This window comes from Dipodomys spectabilis, unplaced genomic scaffold (genome assembly GCF_019054845.1).
Source record: "Dipodomys spectabilis isolate Male_0828 unplaced genomic scaffold, ASM1905484v1 ptg000034l, whole genome shotgun sequence".
Lineage (NCBI taxonomy): Eukaryota > Metazoa > Chordata > Mammalia > Rodentia > Heteromyidae > Dipodomys > Dipodomys spectabilis.
In genome coordinates, this window is record NW_024870711.1 from 9,285,564 (window position 1) to 9,299,877 (window position 14,314).

A 14,314-nucleotide genomic window follows, 5' to 3' on the forward strand; every position below is an offset into this window, starting at 1 on the left:
TCTGAGTTCAAGCCCCAGGACTGGCAAAAAAAAAAAGTCTGTCCTTGAGTCCTGCACCTTCACTGACTCAGTACTGAACCAGGCAGTGAGCCGCGGCCCGGCACCCATTGCAAGCTGTCCTTAGGGGTTTTCTGGAAAACAGATGTCTGCCCAAGGGAGCAGGGTTCCACCCACAGGCTGCAGGAGCCATGCCTGCCCGTCCCAGGGGCCCTGTTCCCCCATCTGCCAGGTGACATCTCTGCCCTCTATGGCAGGCCAGGGTCTAAGCTGGAGGAGGGGAGAGGAGGAAGCCCTATCCAGTGAGGTCCATTAGAAGGAGGAAGCTGCTTTTGTTCAAGGGCAATAGGAGGCAAAATGAGAAGAAAGCATATGCTTTGGGGTTTTTTTGTTGTTGTTGTTTTGTTGGTCGTGGGGCCTAAACTCTGGGCCTGGGTGCTGTCCCTCAGCTCTTCAGCTCAATGTGAGCGCTCTACTACGTGAGCCATGGCACCACTTCTGGCTTTTTCTGCTTATGTGGTGCTGAGCAATCGAACCCGGGGCCTCATGCGTGCAAGGCAAGCGCTCTGCCACTGAGCCACCTTCCCAGCCCAGATCTAGGATTACAGGTGTGACCATCTGCCTCTGTAGATACAAAAGCTAGCAGAAGCCGATCCCAAGCAGGAAGGGTCTTAGAGGTCACTCAGCTTTCCTTACAAGTAAGGAAAGTGAGGCATAGGGCCAGGAGAGTATGGTCCGGGTCACACCGGGAGCCAGCACCATGGGGTTCCACGCAGGGCCAGTTATTTGTAGACTTGCCTTTCTCTTTCCCTTACTGTCTCTCCTCTCTCTCTCTTATTTTCCCTCTTTTAGTTTGTGGAGAAGCAAGTGAGGTGGAGAGCCTACAAAGAAAGTGCCTAGGAGATGGCGTGTAGGGGGATGGGGAAGTTTGAGTGAGAGGAGTAAGGAGTGCGGGAAGGTGGCATGAGGCAGGCAGCACAGAGAGGGACAGAGGATGCACAGGTGGGCAGATGAGACGGCTCGTCTTGTGTTTATGCCCCTGCCGCTCCCCTTCAGACTGGAGGCCCCAGGGGCATCCGCAGGTCTCAGCTTTCAGCCTTTTTCTTCTTCTCCTTTGCCAGCCTGGCCTCCTCAGCCTCCTGGGCCTTTAAAAATTGTATATACTTTCTGCCCAGCGGAGTCTTGAAGTACCAGTCCTGGAATGGCAGGGGAGAAGGGTGGACCCAAGAACCCTTACCTTTGGCTCTCTTCCACCTTCTCCCCTCTTTCTGGGATTCTTTTTCCCTCTGTAGGCATGTGTCCTGTCAGAGCTGGGGTTTCCCACAGGGCCAGCCATTCTTGGGGAACCCGGCCCCATTCACCCCCCCCTCCAGTCCTCTCTTCTAAGGCCAGCCTGACACACAGGGGATGGGCACCACTCAAGGGGGCTAATGTGTGTAGTGAGCTGGTCCCACAGGCCCCTCACAGGCAGGTGGCCCGCCCTGCCCCTCCCTTAGCCCGTTTGCCAGTTCCCTGTTCAAATCCAAGTCCCTTTACACTGGCTGTCTTCTGACATGGAAGCAAAGCATGCATTACAGGATTGACTTGTGGCTGGCACTGCTGCCACCCAGTCCCCTGCCTGCCTGGCAGCCTTACCTTCAAAGTTTCCTCCTCTTCTTTGTACACGGGGTCCAGCTTCGCCAGCTGTTCCACGAACTCAGAGGCCATCAGGGACCGTTTAGACACTTGTAGGAGCCGACGGTCAGTTAGCACAGTCTGGATCACTTGTAAGATGTGACGGGGGGTGTAGCCATCGGACACCCTGGCCAGCCCACTGATGTCCAGGCTCTGGGTGACCCGTGCGCCCTGGGCCTGGATCATGTGCTTCCACAGCACTGCGGCCAGGGAGAGGAACAGGGCAGAGAGGGCAGCAGGGAGCAGGGTCAGGTCAGAGGCCCACAACCTCCTGGCTGCCAGTGTGTGAAGGAACCTGGTTCCTTGGGGAGCAGCTCCTCTCCCGAGGAAGGCCTGGGGAGGGGTCCTAGCTGAGCCCCAGAAAATGGAGATCCAAAGGATGGAAAGTGGCCAGTGTGTGTCCGTAAAGCTGAGGTTGGACCCAGAGAACTGGGATGTGTGTGGCCCTTCTGTGTCTGTCACCTTGCCCAAGGCAGAATGGGGGCTGGGAAGAGGCTGGGAGGGTTTTTTGTTGGGGGGGGAGTGGCGCAGTGGTCCCTGGACTCCATCTCTGCCCTCACCATAACGAGATGCATAATCAGGCCGCGGGATGAAGAGGATCCGCTCGTAGGCCCGACACAGCCCCTTCATGTCTGCCAGGTATGGCTGTTCCGTCGTCCCTATGAGCAGCACTCGGTCCCCTGGGCCCAGCAGTCGCAGAGCCTTGGTGAGGTCCTTCTTTATTCGCTTTGGTTCCATCTGCTCCAGAGAGGAGAAGGTGAAGGGTCAGGACACTGAGCCTATGGGCCCCCCATGTTCACAGAGCACATGGCCCAGTCTCAGCCTCCTGTCGGCCCTGACAAAGTGAGAAGAGGCTGTCCATACTGTTTTGAAACAGGAACTGGGTCTAGTCCTTCTTTCCTTTTTTGGGGGGATGGGGGTGGGGATTGGTCATGGGCTTGAACTCAGTGCCTGGGCACTGTCCCTGAGCTCTTTTGTTCTACCACTTTGAGGACAGCTTCACTTCCAGTTTGGAGGTAAGAATGTCACAGCCTTTTCTGCCTGGGCTGGCTTTGAACTATGATCCTCAGATTTCAGCCACCTGAGTAGCTAGGATTACAGACATGAGCCACCAGTGCCCAGCTTCCTTCCTTTTTCTTTTTTCCCTTGCTTCCTTCCTTCCTTCCTTCCTTTTTTTTATGTCTCTCTTTTTGCGGGGGCTTGAACCCAAGGCCTCATGCTCCCTTTGTGAGCTTTTTCTGCTCAAGGTTGACTCTGTACCACTTGAGTCACATCTCTACTTTCACTTTTTGGTAGTTAATTGGAGCTAAGAGTCTCACAATTTGTGTGCGTGTGCCAGTCCTGGGGCTTAACCTCGGGGCCTGGGCATTGTCCCTGAGCTTCGTTTTCCTCAAGGCTAGCACTCTACCACTTGAGCCACAGCACCACTTGTGGGGTTTTTTGTTTATGTGGTACTGAGGAATTGAACCTAGGACTTCATGCATGTTAGGCAAGCACTACCACTAAGCCATATTCCCAGCCCTAGAATCTCACAAATTTGTCTTCCCCGGCTGGCTTCGAACTGCAATCCTCAGATCTCAGCCTTCTATGTAGCTGGGATTACAGATTACTGGTGCCCAATTTGAGAGACTCATTCAAAACCTCAGCCCCTGGCTCTGGCTGCCTGTCCACACTCTCACCTTTATCTCTTCCTTTGGGATCCTCTTATAGAAAGTCTTCTCTGCCTGTCCAATCCAGATCACAGAGGGCTGTAGGAGCCGGGCCACCTGGAGGGGTCAGAGGGTACAAATCAGATATCGACCTCTGGGTCAAAGGTCATGACCCTACTAGGTCAGCCCCTAGGTTCAGGGTTGTCCTTGGAGCTGTAGCTGCAACGCCCCCTACCGTCCCAGACCTTCAGTCACCATCCTCCGGGGGAGGGGTTGCATAGAAAGCCTCAGTCTCCCCCCCTCCACCTTCCCCAGCTCAGGGTCCTGGAAGGGGTTGGTAGGGAGATCTCACTAGTTCCAGTTCTGAAATCTCACCAAGTGACCCCCATGCATACAGGCCCACCCCCCACTCCGTCTGATGTCACAAGCGGAGGAGGTAGAGCCTCAGCGCCCAGGGCTCCAGACCTTGAAAACCAGGTGCACTATCATCTGTGAGCCATTCTTGCCAGGGTATTTGCCTATCAGGTTGTTAGGTGACAGGTCGAACAGGTTGGCACCGGTTTCCGTACACACAGCCTGAACCAACATCTTCTTCCCCATGCCGGAGGGGCCCACCAGGAGGAGAGAGCGGATAAGGGGGGCCATGGAGTGTATCTCTGGGGAGCCTGCAAGGAAGCCAAGAGAGGCAGAGGCAGGCGATGGGCCAGCAGCGGGCGGGCTACAGGCTGGGGAAGACTAGGAGAAGTGAGGCCCAGGCCTGGGGCTGGGAAGTGAGGTGGAGCTGCATGGGGAGGGATGGTCTGGGCCCTGCTGCTCCCAGCCCCACCTGAGCAGCTCGCCCAGGCCTGCAGCCAGGGTGGAGGCTGTAGGATTCCCAGTGGCTCAGCAGCTTCCGTGGAAGGGAACTGTGCGTGGGTCAGGAGGGAGCTCACCACCCTTTCCCAGTGCCTGGCTCTTTTCCTTGCCATCTGCTTCAAAAGGCAGGTGATATGGCTAACTCAGGAGACTGAGATCTGAGGCTCATGGTTCAAAGCCAGCCCAGGCAGGACAGTCCATGAGATTCTTACCTCCATTGAACCACCAGAAAATGGCAAGTGGAACTGTGGCTCAAAGAGGAAAAGCATTAGCTTTGAGCAAAAGAGGTCAGGGAGGGGAAACAAAGGAGGAGGCAACAATGCTTGATAAGAAATGTACTCATGGGCTGGGAAGATGGCTCAGTGCTAGAGTGCTTGCCTTGCATGCAAGAGGCCCTGGGTTCGATTCCTCAGCACCACATAAGCAAAAAGAAAAAAGCCGGAAGTGGCACTGTGGCTCAAGTGGTAGAGCGCTAGCCTTGAGCTGAAGAGCTGAGGGACAGTGCCCAGGCCCAGAGTTCAGGCCCCATGACTGGACCCCCCACCCCCCAAAAAAAATAATGTACTCATTATCTTGGTATTTTCACAATAAAATAAATAAATAAATAAAATACAAGGGAGAGAGAAAAAAAAAAAAAGAGCTCAGGGACAGTGCCCAGGCCCAGAGGTCAAGCCCCATGACTGACCAAAAAAAAAAAAAAATCTTCTCTTAAAAAAAAAAAAAAAAGGCAGGTGACAAAGTGCTTCAGAAAGATTCTGCCTTTACTATTGAGTTGGGGGGAGGGGGGAGCTGGTCTTCTGGAAACAGCACTGACCCTGAGGTGTCACTCAGCCTTGAAGGAGGGCGGGGCTGGCAGTGGGGGCCACAGTGGGTCCAGGCCCTGTATGGCATCTGGGGAGGCCTATGCTATTCTCCACCTGGACAATACAGCAGTCTGCCAGGGACCTGAGCCCTTGAAGAGGAGATGCCAGCCCGGAGCAGCCCACCTCAGCCATCCAACCTTGGAGCCCAGCCCAGCCCCTTTCCTGACTTGACTCAGTGGCGGCTCTTCCCTTCCTCTCACCCAGGCGAAGGATCCCATACAAGGCAATGTTCTGTCGTATATCAAACAGGGATGGTATGGGCAGCTTTTTCGCCAAACTCAGATTGGACCCAAGATAGACGCAGTCACCTGAGGGAACAGGAGGGGCCCTGCTGGTGAGCAGTATCCCTGGGGGCCCGGGGAGAGAACTCCTGGAAGATAGGTGGGGGGAGAAGCTGGGGCCTGGGAGGGGGAGGGAGAGCTCACCAAGGAAGTCCTTTAGTGCCACGGTCCTACTCTTCTTTAGAAGGCCGAAAATGATGAGTTCTTCGTACAGCGAGTCCACAGTCCTGGGCAGAAGATGGTGCAGAGATTGGGGGAGAGGGGCATGTGGTCCCCCATGCAACATTCCGATACTGGACAGCCAGAATCAGAGGGGCGGTTGCAGCCACCCTCCCAGGGGGCAGAGCGCCCACTCAGGTTCCCTTTAGAGCAAGGGGGACAGGAGAAGGGCCGGTGTCCCTACGACAGCCCGAACGCCCAGCATGGGAAAGCCGATCCAAAGCCAAAGCCAAAGCCAAGGCTGAGATGTGGGAGGGAGGCCCGGCAGGCCTAGGACTGGGCTTTCCCCCAAGGGTGGGTATAGAAGGGAACTCTGCTACCTGTCCGGAGTCAGGTCTTTTTCCTTCCTCTTCTTTTTCCCACCTTTCTTTCCCACCTTTTTCTGGTGGGAAGGAAGCCCAAGGTCATGGCTTCTATCGTTCACTTTCCCGCCCCAGGTGCCCTCCTTAGCCAAAGCCAGGCCGCTCACTGCCTTTGGAGTCTTTATACTTCTGGTTTCTTCCCTGTCCACAGCCAGTCGCAAGTTCCTCAGCTCCTGCCGCATCAACTCATCCACCTGGGGGGGTGGGGGGGGCAGGGCGGGACAGGTGTGAGGAGGGAGGAGGGGGTGGGCAGGGCTAGAATGGAGGGAGCTGCTGCATGGAAAAGCCAAGCTCGATTGGCAAGGAGGCAGGGTCAGCTCGCAAGACAGTCCTACCCGTGCCCTGTGCCGTCTTCCCCACCCACAACCAATCTTCACACACCTGAATGCCACAAGCTTCTCCCCGCCAGCCATCCACATGGTCACAAGTCCCCAAGACAGAACTCAATCCCAAGATCTACCCTTGAAATCTCGATGGCCCAGGGCAGCTGCAGAAGCTCTTAGGCTCAGTTTTCTGTGCGTGCCAGCCATAGTGTGAACAATGATAGGACCTGCTGTTCCAATGGCTCCGGCAGAGCAGGCAGGGGTCTGTGAGGTGGAGCTTGGGCACTGAGCCTAGCCTCAAGCCCAGTCTGACTCTGGGTAGAGACCCACCATGAGCTTATGTCCCTGCTCAGCCAGGTACCCCAACATGGGGAGTTTCTGGGACTTGGGCAGAGAGCCAGGGTGGCACCCAGAGGACACCAGGGACTACAGAGGACCGGCTAGGCTCTGGGCAAGGGGACAAAGACCCCGTGGGTGATGAAGCATCTTTTTTTTTTTTTTTTTTGGTCGGTCGTGGGGCTTGAACTCTGGGCCTGGGCGCTGTCCCTCAGCTCCTCAGCTCAAGGCTAGTGCTCTACCACTTGAGCTACAGCGCCACTTCTGGTTTTCTGGTGGTTTATTGGAGATAGGAGTCTCACGGTCTCTCCTGCCCGGGCTGGCTTTGAACCATGATCCTCAGATCTCAGCCTCCTGAGTAGCTAGGATTACAGGCGTGAGCCACCAGCGCCCGGCGATGAAGCATCTTCATGGGCACCAGTCCCCAATGGGGGAGCCGCCTGGAGGGAACCCCGACATCTGCTCACATCACACCTGTATCCGGATCTCCTGTTCCACTTCCTTCCTCCTCTCTTTCTGGAGCATCTCAAAGTCGTAGCTCTGGCTGGGATGTGCACCCTCATGGCGTTTCTTCCACAGTTCTGACCACAACAAATGGGGCGTGTGAGGGGAAGGGGACCCCGCACACGCTCACCGTTATGTACACACTTCTCCACCACAGCTGCCCATCAGGTACCGCCTGACCCCAGGGCCTGTGACTGAGATTCAGATGAGAGCCAGGTGCTGCTGGCTCATGTTAGAATCCTAGCTACTCAGGAGGCTGTGCTCTGAGGATCATGGTTCAAAGCCAGACTGGTATTCTCTGGGAGACTCCGCTCCAATTAAGTACTAAAAAGCCAGAGGTGGAGCTGTAGCTCCTGTGGTAGCCTTGAGCACAAAAGCACAGGGACAGCACTCAGGTCCTGAGTTCAAGCCCCAGGGCTGGAAAAAGAAAAAAAAAAAGTTAGACTAAAACCTATACATGTTCCACCCAAGGACTCACCGCACCCCTCCCCAACTTCAGTGTCATTTCCTCCCCTCCCCCCACATCCAACACTGGCACCATCCACCACCACGCCCTGTACCGCTGCTCACAGCCACGCGGCTGCTGCTTACTTTCCCCCAAACCAAGGGTCCAAGACCCCACTGCGCCCATCATGGGCCAGCCCTCTCCCTCTTACTCATATACTCCTCATGAACAGTGCTAATCACAGGTACAAAGTTGGAGGGTGACAATTTCAGGACTGTTTCTGCTTCCTGGAAGAGACAGGCATGTTGACTTGACCCATTCCTCCACAGACTGATCCCCCGGGCCCAGGCCATGCCCTCCCCATCCAGCTGCTCCCCGTGCCAACAGCTGCCTGACCTTCTTGGCCTTTCCTTCTTTCTTCTTCTTCTCTTCCTTCTCCTTTTTGTTCACTTTTTCCTTTTTCTCTTTTTCCTTATTCTTCTCTTGCTCCTTCTTTTTGTTCTCCTGGGCCTGCACCTCCAGCTCTAGTCTTACCTATGACCAGAAACAAACTTTATTATTTTTTTGGAAATATGAATCTGTAGGATCATGAGAACCTAGAGCTTGAGACTAGAGCTGGGATTGCCAGTGCCAGGGAGGCTGTTGAGGTGAAGATGGCTGCGAGTGTGGACTGCACTTGAGACCAGGAGGGCTCCTGGGTCTGGGGATCTGAGTCCTCCACCGACTCCTCCCCCCCCCCCCCCCCCCCGTGCCTCTTCTCCTGGGAGCCAGGACTGTCTCCATCTGCCATATATATCTCCATATATGTCTCCACTGAGACCAGACTTCCCAGGCCACTGCCACCCACACCTTACACTCCTTCCTCTCTTTATAGTTCTGCTTGCCATAGAAAACCTCTCATTCCCACCTCCAGGATACCTGCTCTGGAGTCTTCTCTGCAAAGATCAGGTTGGAGCCACCTGAAGACTCATCTGGATAATCAGGGAACCGACCAGTAAGGGTACTAGGTGGATACAAGATGGTGGGAGAGATGGATAGGTGGTTGATTGACTAGATGGAAGGGTGCTTGGCTAGACAGATGGGTGGGCAGGTGAGTGGTGGATAGATCGATGGAACAGGTAGATGAATGGGTGGATAGATGGCAGGGTGTTTGGACAGATTGAAGGATGGAGAGGTAGACAGAAGGATGGAAAAGTGGGGGCTGGGAAGGTGGCTCAGTGGGAGAGCTCAGGCCTAGCATGCCAGAGGCCCTGGGTTCGATTCCTCAGCACCACATAAGCCAAAAAAAAGAAAAAAGCCGGAAGTGGCGCTGTGGCTCAAGTGGTAGAGCGCTAGCCTTGAGCTGAAGAGCTGAGGGACAGCGCCCAGGCCCAGAGTTCAGGCCCCATGACCGGACCCAAAAAAACAAAACAAACAAACAAACAAAAAACTTAAAAGAAAAGAAGGATGGAAAAGTGGATGGATGGGTGAACAGATAGATTGATTGGATGGGTGGATGGATGGCTGGATGGGTGGATGGGTGAATACTGATTGATTGGATGGATAGATGGCTGAGTGGATGTATGCATGCAGGCACGCATGGATGGATAGATGGCCAAAAGGTATGTGAATGGATGGGTAGAGAGGATGGTGAAAGATGATGGGAAAAGAAAATGAAGGAGTAGTTCCAGAAAGGAAAGGACTGCTTCAGTGCGCATGCTTTTCCCCTCCAGTCCCGCATTTCCCCTTCCCAGAGGGCCGTGAAAAGGCAGCTATGGAGACGGTCCTCCACTGGAGGCTCACGACTTAAACCAGCCATGTTTGCAGGGTGTTGGGTAGAGGGTAGAAGAAGAACTAGGTCAGTGTGGATCAGAGAGAACAGGTGGGGAACAGGTGGAGAACGTGGCAGGAACAGTTGTGGGGACACTGGAGTGAGGGGGGACCAGGGAGCTGTGGACACTGACTGGCACTCAATGAACCACTGTCGGATTTGGTCCTTCATCGCCTCCTTCATCTCAGATCCCTCCATATTTATGATATAATCGTAAGTCTTTCCCAAGGCCAAGTTGAACTCTTCCTCCTTTTCTGCCTGGCGGACTCTCCGGGCCTCCTCTGCGTGGTAGACCTGAGATAATATAGCCACGCTCCTCATCTTGATGGGCACAGGAACCTGGGAGAGGCGGAGAGGAAGGCCGGGCGGCTCAGCTTCTGGTCTGGACACACGCACCTGCCCCCACTCATTCCCTGACACACCCACACACACCCAGTGTCACACACAACACCCCACGGCACGATGAGCACGCCTGCATCAGGAGAAACTGTTTGGAGCTGAAATTCATCTGTGTAAATTACCCTGATAATGAGTTTGCTAGATGCATCGGGCTGTCCCCCCTTCCCCCCCCACCTCCCCCAGCCTCCCTTCCCCTGTGAGCCTCCGGCCCCAGCCCCCACAAATGCATACCCCCACCCGGCGGCCGACTTGGCAGCCATTCTCACAGCCACTTTCCTGCCTCATTGGTTCCCAAATGTATTTTAAATATCACTCTGCGCAGAGACAATTACTGAAAACGCTGAGCTCACACTGTTGATGGGCCCGGGCGGCCAGGCTCATTCCTCACCCACTGCCCTGCCCCCCCACCCGCTCCCCACTGAAGCTGACCCTCCCTCCCCTCCCCCTTCCCTCCTGGGAGCCCAGCTCTGCAGCCCTGCAGCAGGCACTGACCATCCCTCCCGTGCAGCCACCTCCTGCCCTGCAGCTGTCCCACCTGCCAAGGTGACACCCCTCCAACCTGCAAACGCTTCTCCCCAACCTCTTGGGGCCCCAGCCTTGCCCCTCCCCTGCCTCCTCCATCAGCCAGGCCTCCAGAGGATCTTCCCAGGACAGTAGGACCCTCACCCGCCAGGACGTCTTAAGTCAGGGGGCACAAGCTGCATGAGTGATCCATCAGAGCCGGGGATGGATTGAGGGAGTCTGCCCCCCCCCCCCCGCCTCTCTCACACATTCACATGCACCCAGGGGTTCCCACTCATCCACTCTATTCTCCTTCAGGTTCTCCCTCCTCCCGCTGTACTGCCCACCCCCTAGCCATCCTCCCTGCAAAGCAGAAGAGAAGCAACTCTGGGCCTCTCAAAGTATGTAGGGGGCTTGTGCCCTGGTCTGGAGGTTCATACTATGCCAAAGTGTGTTGAGCAGTGTTCCTGCAGGCCCTGCAGTCTCTCCTTCCACCAGAGTCACAATGTGGGGTTCAGGCTGCTCTGGACTATTGACATCAGAGGGGTGTGTGTGTGTGTGTGTGTGTGTGTGTGTGTGTGTGTGTGTGTGCGCGCACGTGCGTGTGTCACTACTGGGGCTTAACTCAGTGTCTGGGTGTTGTCCTTTAGCTCAAGGCTGATGCTCTACCATTTGAGCCACAGCTCCCCATCTGGCTTTTGACTGGTTAGTTGGAGATAAGAGTCTCACAGACTTTCCTGCCCAGGCTGGCTTCTGATTGCTATCCTCAGATTTCCTGAGTCGCTCAGGGTTTTGAGTGGTACCCAGCTGACAGTGGAGATTCTTTGGGGGCACTAGAAGAAGGCAGGTGGACAGGGAATGTGGCTCCGTGGCTTTCTTGTCCTTATGTTTCTTTCTCTGCAGGATCTTCTGTCCTGCCCCAGTGGAAGGCGGGCGGGCAGTGTGGGGCTGGAGAGGACCGTGCCTTGGGGCAGCAATGCAGAGGAGAGAGAGGATCAAGAGCACTCACCATGCCGATGAACTCCATCTCACTGTGCCGGTCCTTCTTGATGCGTTTCCTCTGTATATAACCTTTCCACACCTGGAGGGGAGATGCATGGCAGTCAGGTGCCAGTTACTATTAAAGTTGTAATCACTGGCTCAGGCCTAGGGAGGGCCAGTGGCCAGGTTCCTGCAGGGTCAAGGTCCAGGAGGAGAAAATGCTGAGAGTGTCTCCTCCAAAAGTGCACACAGAACAGGAACAACCCAAAACAGAGTATGTAGTGGTCTTGGGTAGATGGCTGAACTCCCAAAGTATTTCCTTCTCACTGGCATCCTAATCTGCTATTTCTTTGGAGGCAGAGGTCAGAGTTCAAATACTCCTTCCTCCAGGAAGCATTTCCCACTCTCTTTTCTCAAACTTCCCATAGCAGTTGGGTGGGGTTTTGTTTTGTTTTGTTTTTGGTATGTATGCAGGTGCTGGGGCTTGAACTCAGGGCCTGTGAGCTGTCCCCCCAGCTTTTTTGCTCACGGGTGGCACTCTACCACCTGAGCCATAGCTCCACTTCTGGCTTTTTGGTGGTTAATTGCAGATAAGAGTCTCATGGACTATTATGCCACAATTGGCTTTAGACCAGGATCCTCAGCTCTCAGCCTCCTGAATATAGGAGGATGACAGGCGTGAGCCACCAGCTCCCAGCCCCTGGGTTACCTTCTGTATACAGATAGCCGCCTGGTCCCGAGTGAATTTGTGCTGCCCTTCCTCTCGGTTCTTCCGATCCCGCTCCTCTTCTTTCTGAATTTCTCGCATGAATCTGGCTCGAAGCCGGCCTTGCCTGGCTCGCTCAGACCTTTGCACTATTAATATGGCCTCCATCATTTGCATTTCTGGAATAGGCTGGCCAGAGCAGGACAAAGGGGCATAAGGAAGAGCAAGAGGACACGTGGAGGAGCTCACATGAAGAAAGAAGCTGGGACAGCCGCATGGAAGGATGCCATGGGGCAGGGGCCTCTCGGCTCAGCTGGGTGCCCAATTGCTGTCCTGGTGTTAGAGTCACAGAGAATGCTTGGCATCTCCAAGAGTACTCTGAAGTGGGGACAGGGCAGTGTCACTGTGCCACAAGAAGAGTTATAGGAAGTGCCTAGGAGAGCACTCACCCACTTACCTCCTGTAAATCCAATGGCTTCAGCCTGCTCAGGATCTCTGCCAATACTACCTTTCGCTCTTTCACTGCACTGGACTGCTCCAGCTGGAAGTATTTGGGGATTGGAACCTCCAGGTCTGCCTTTGGGGTAAGTTAAGGGGAGGGGCATCAGTAATCACAAGTCCAGCTCATTGGGCTGATTTGCTGCCATTGTCAGCTATTACACTCCTGTGAACTTTCTAGAACCACTGGGGCAGGAAATTCTGGGTTTGATTTCATGGGGTGTCAATCTCTTTCTTGTCCTACCCCACACCTGGCTTAACTGAGCTCTAGAAGATCATGGTAGGAAACAAAATACCCAAACTTGGCTTTTTCAGAATCGAGAAGGATGTATATTGTTGTTGTTGTTTTAATTTGGCACTCTTGCGGTCTTGCCCTTGGTAGGCAGGCTCTGCCTCTGAGCCACACCCTCAGTTTTCAGGCAGGGTCTCTGTCTTGGATCAGCTTCAGACCTGGATCCCATCCACTACCTATTCCTTCCTGGTCGCAGCTAGGATGACAGGCACAAGCCGACACTCCTGGCTTACTGATTGAGATGGAGTTAGTGTTCCTTAGCTTTTGCCCTGGCTGGCCTGGAACCATGATCTTTCCAGTCTCTTTAGTAGCTGGGATTATAGGCAATGAGCCACCCCATCAAACCTAGGAAACGTTTAATATGTCGATTCCTAGGTCCTCCCAAGACTCCCAAAGCAGAATTCAGGTCCTTAGGGAAACCCATTCCCCACCTCCCACCCCCAAGTCCATGGTTGTACGGAATCAGGTACACTTCGAGACGGCCTTGGCTATGGACCGGAGATGGAACCATGACTTCGGGGCAGGCTGGAGGCTCCACAGTGGCTCTGAGCTCTGGAACTGTGCCCAGATACCCGGATCACCCGAGGGTGTTGTGCAAGCCTGTGCGGACTGAGTGGGTCTCCCTAGATGACGGATCACCAGCTCCTAGGCCATGCCCAGAGCGCTGGTCCAGGGACCAGTTTCTAGGGCACTTTCCTCCCCAGCCGCTCCTGACTGGCCCCGGCCGGGCTCCTAATTCCTGAAGCCGAAGCCCATCCTCCGACTCTCCTCCTCCTTCAGACTCCTCAACACCGGACATCTTCCGGGGAGGTCGAGGCCCGTTCCATCGCGGCCCTACCCCGGCCCAGAGGCGCGGCCAGCACAGCCCCTTGGCAGCAGGAGGCGTGGCCAGCGCAGCCCCTTGGCCTCGGGAGGCGTGGCCAGCGCAGCCCCTTGGCCTCGGGAGGCGTGGCCAGCACAGCCCCTTGGCAGCAGGAGGCGTGGCCAGCGCAGCCTCTTGGCCTCGGGAGGCGTGGCCAGCGAGCCCCTTGGCCGCAGGAGGAGGGGCCAGCTCGACCACGTGACCTCAGGAGGCGTGGCCAATGTGGCCCCATCCCTCTCCCTCCCCCTTCCGGGAGAGAGGCGGAGGCTGCTGCGCCTGCGCACCGGGGTCATCTTGAGATCCTTCAGCGCGCGGTCCAGCCAGTGGGTCTCGCTGAGGTCCACCTGTACCATCTCCTCCTTGAGCTCCAGCACGCGGCCCGCCACGCCGTCCAGCAGGCGCCGGACCAGCCGGCGCTTCTGAGGCTGCACCATCTGGTCGTAGATCAGGTCGAACCGGCGCAGGAGCCCCAGGTAGTACAGGTAGAGCATGGCCAGCCTGTACTGGAAGGAAGAGCGCTCCCGGCTGGGCGTGGGTTCCAGCATCGGCCCTTCTTGATTCAACAGTTCTTGCAGGGTCATGTGGGAAGCCTCCCAGAGGCGTTGGTAAGCTCTGGGGGAGAGAGCGGTTACATACTGTGCTCTGAGCCTTGGAGAAGGGGCCGTGGGGAGGCGGGAGAATTGTGCATTTAGGGCTTCGGAAGAAGTTGGGCTTGAGTAGGACCCAGTGGGGTATGAAAGCATAAGGCCAGTGGTTA

General features: G+C 55.5%; 1 protein-coding gene across 1 annotated transcript; it reads right to left on the reverse strand.

Moving 5' to 3' along the window:
* Positions 1-576: 576 nt before the first annotated feature.
* Positions 577-13,494, reverse strand: Iqca1l (IQ motif containing with AAA domain 1 like). Its single transcript, XM_042677107.1, has 18 exons — positions 13,411-13,494; positions 12,363-12,482; positions 11,909-12,094; positions 11,228-11,299; positions 9,452-9,657; positions 8,427-8,511; positions 7,905-8,042; positions 7,720-7,795; positions 7,034-7,140; positions 6,008-6,094; positions 5,859-5,920; positions 5,464-5,546; positions 5,239-5,346; positions 3,786-3,985; positions 3,351-3,437; positions 2,232-2,409; positions 1,633-1,871; positions 577-1,193 (listed from the first exon to the last, which is right to left on the reverse strand). The coding sequence occupies exons 1-18, from the start codon at positions 13,492-13,494 to the stop codon at positions 1,083-1,085; spliced, it is 2,229 nt and encodes a 742-aa protein (XP_042533041.1). The 3' UTR covers positions 577-1,082.
* Positions 13,495-14,314: the final 820 nt, after the last annotated feature.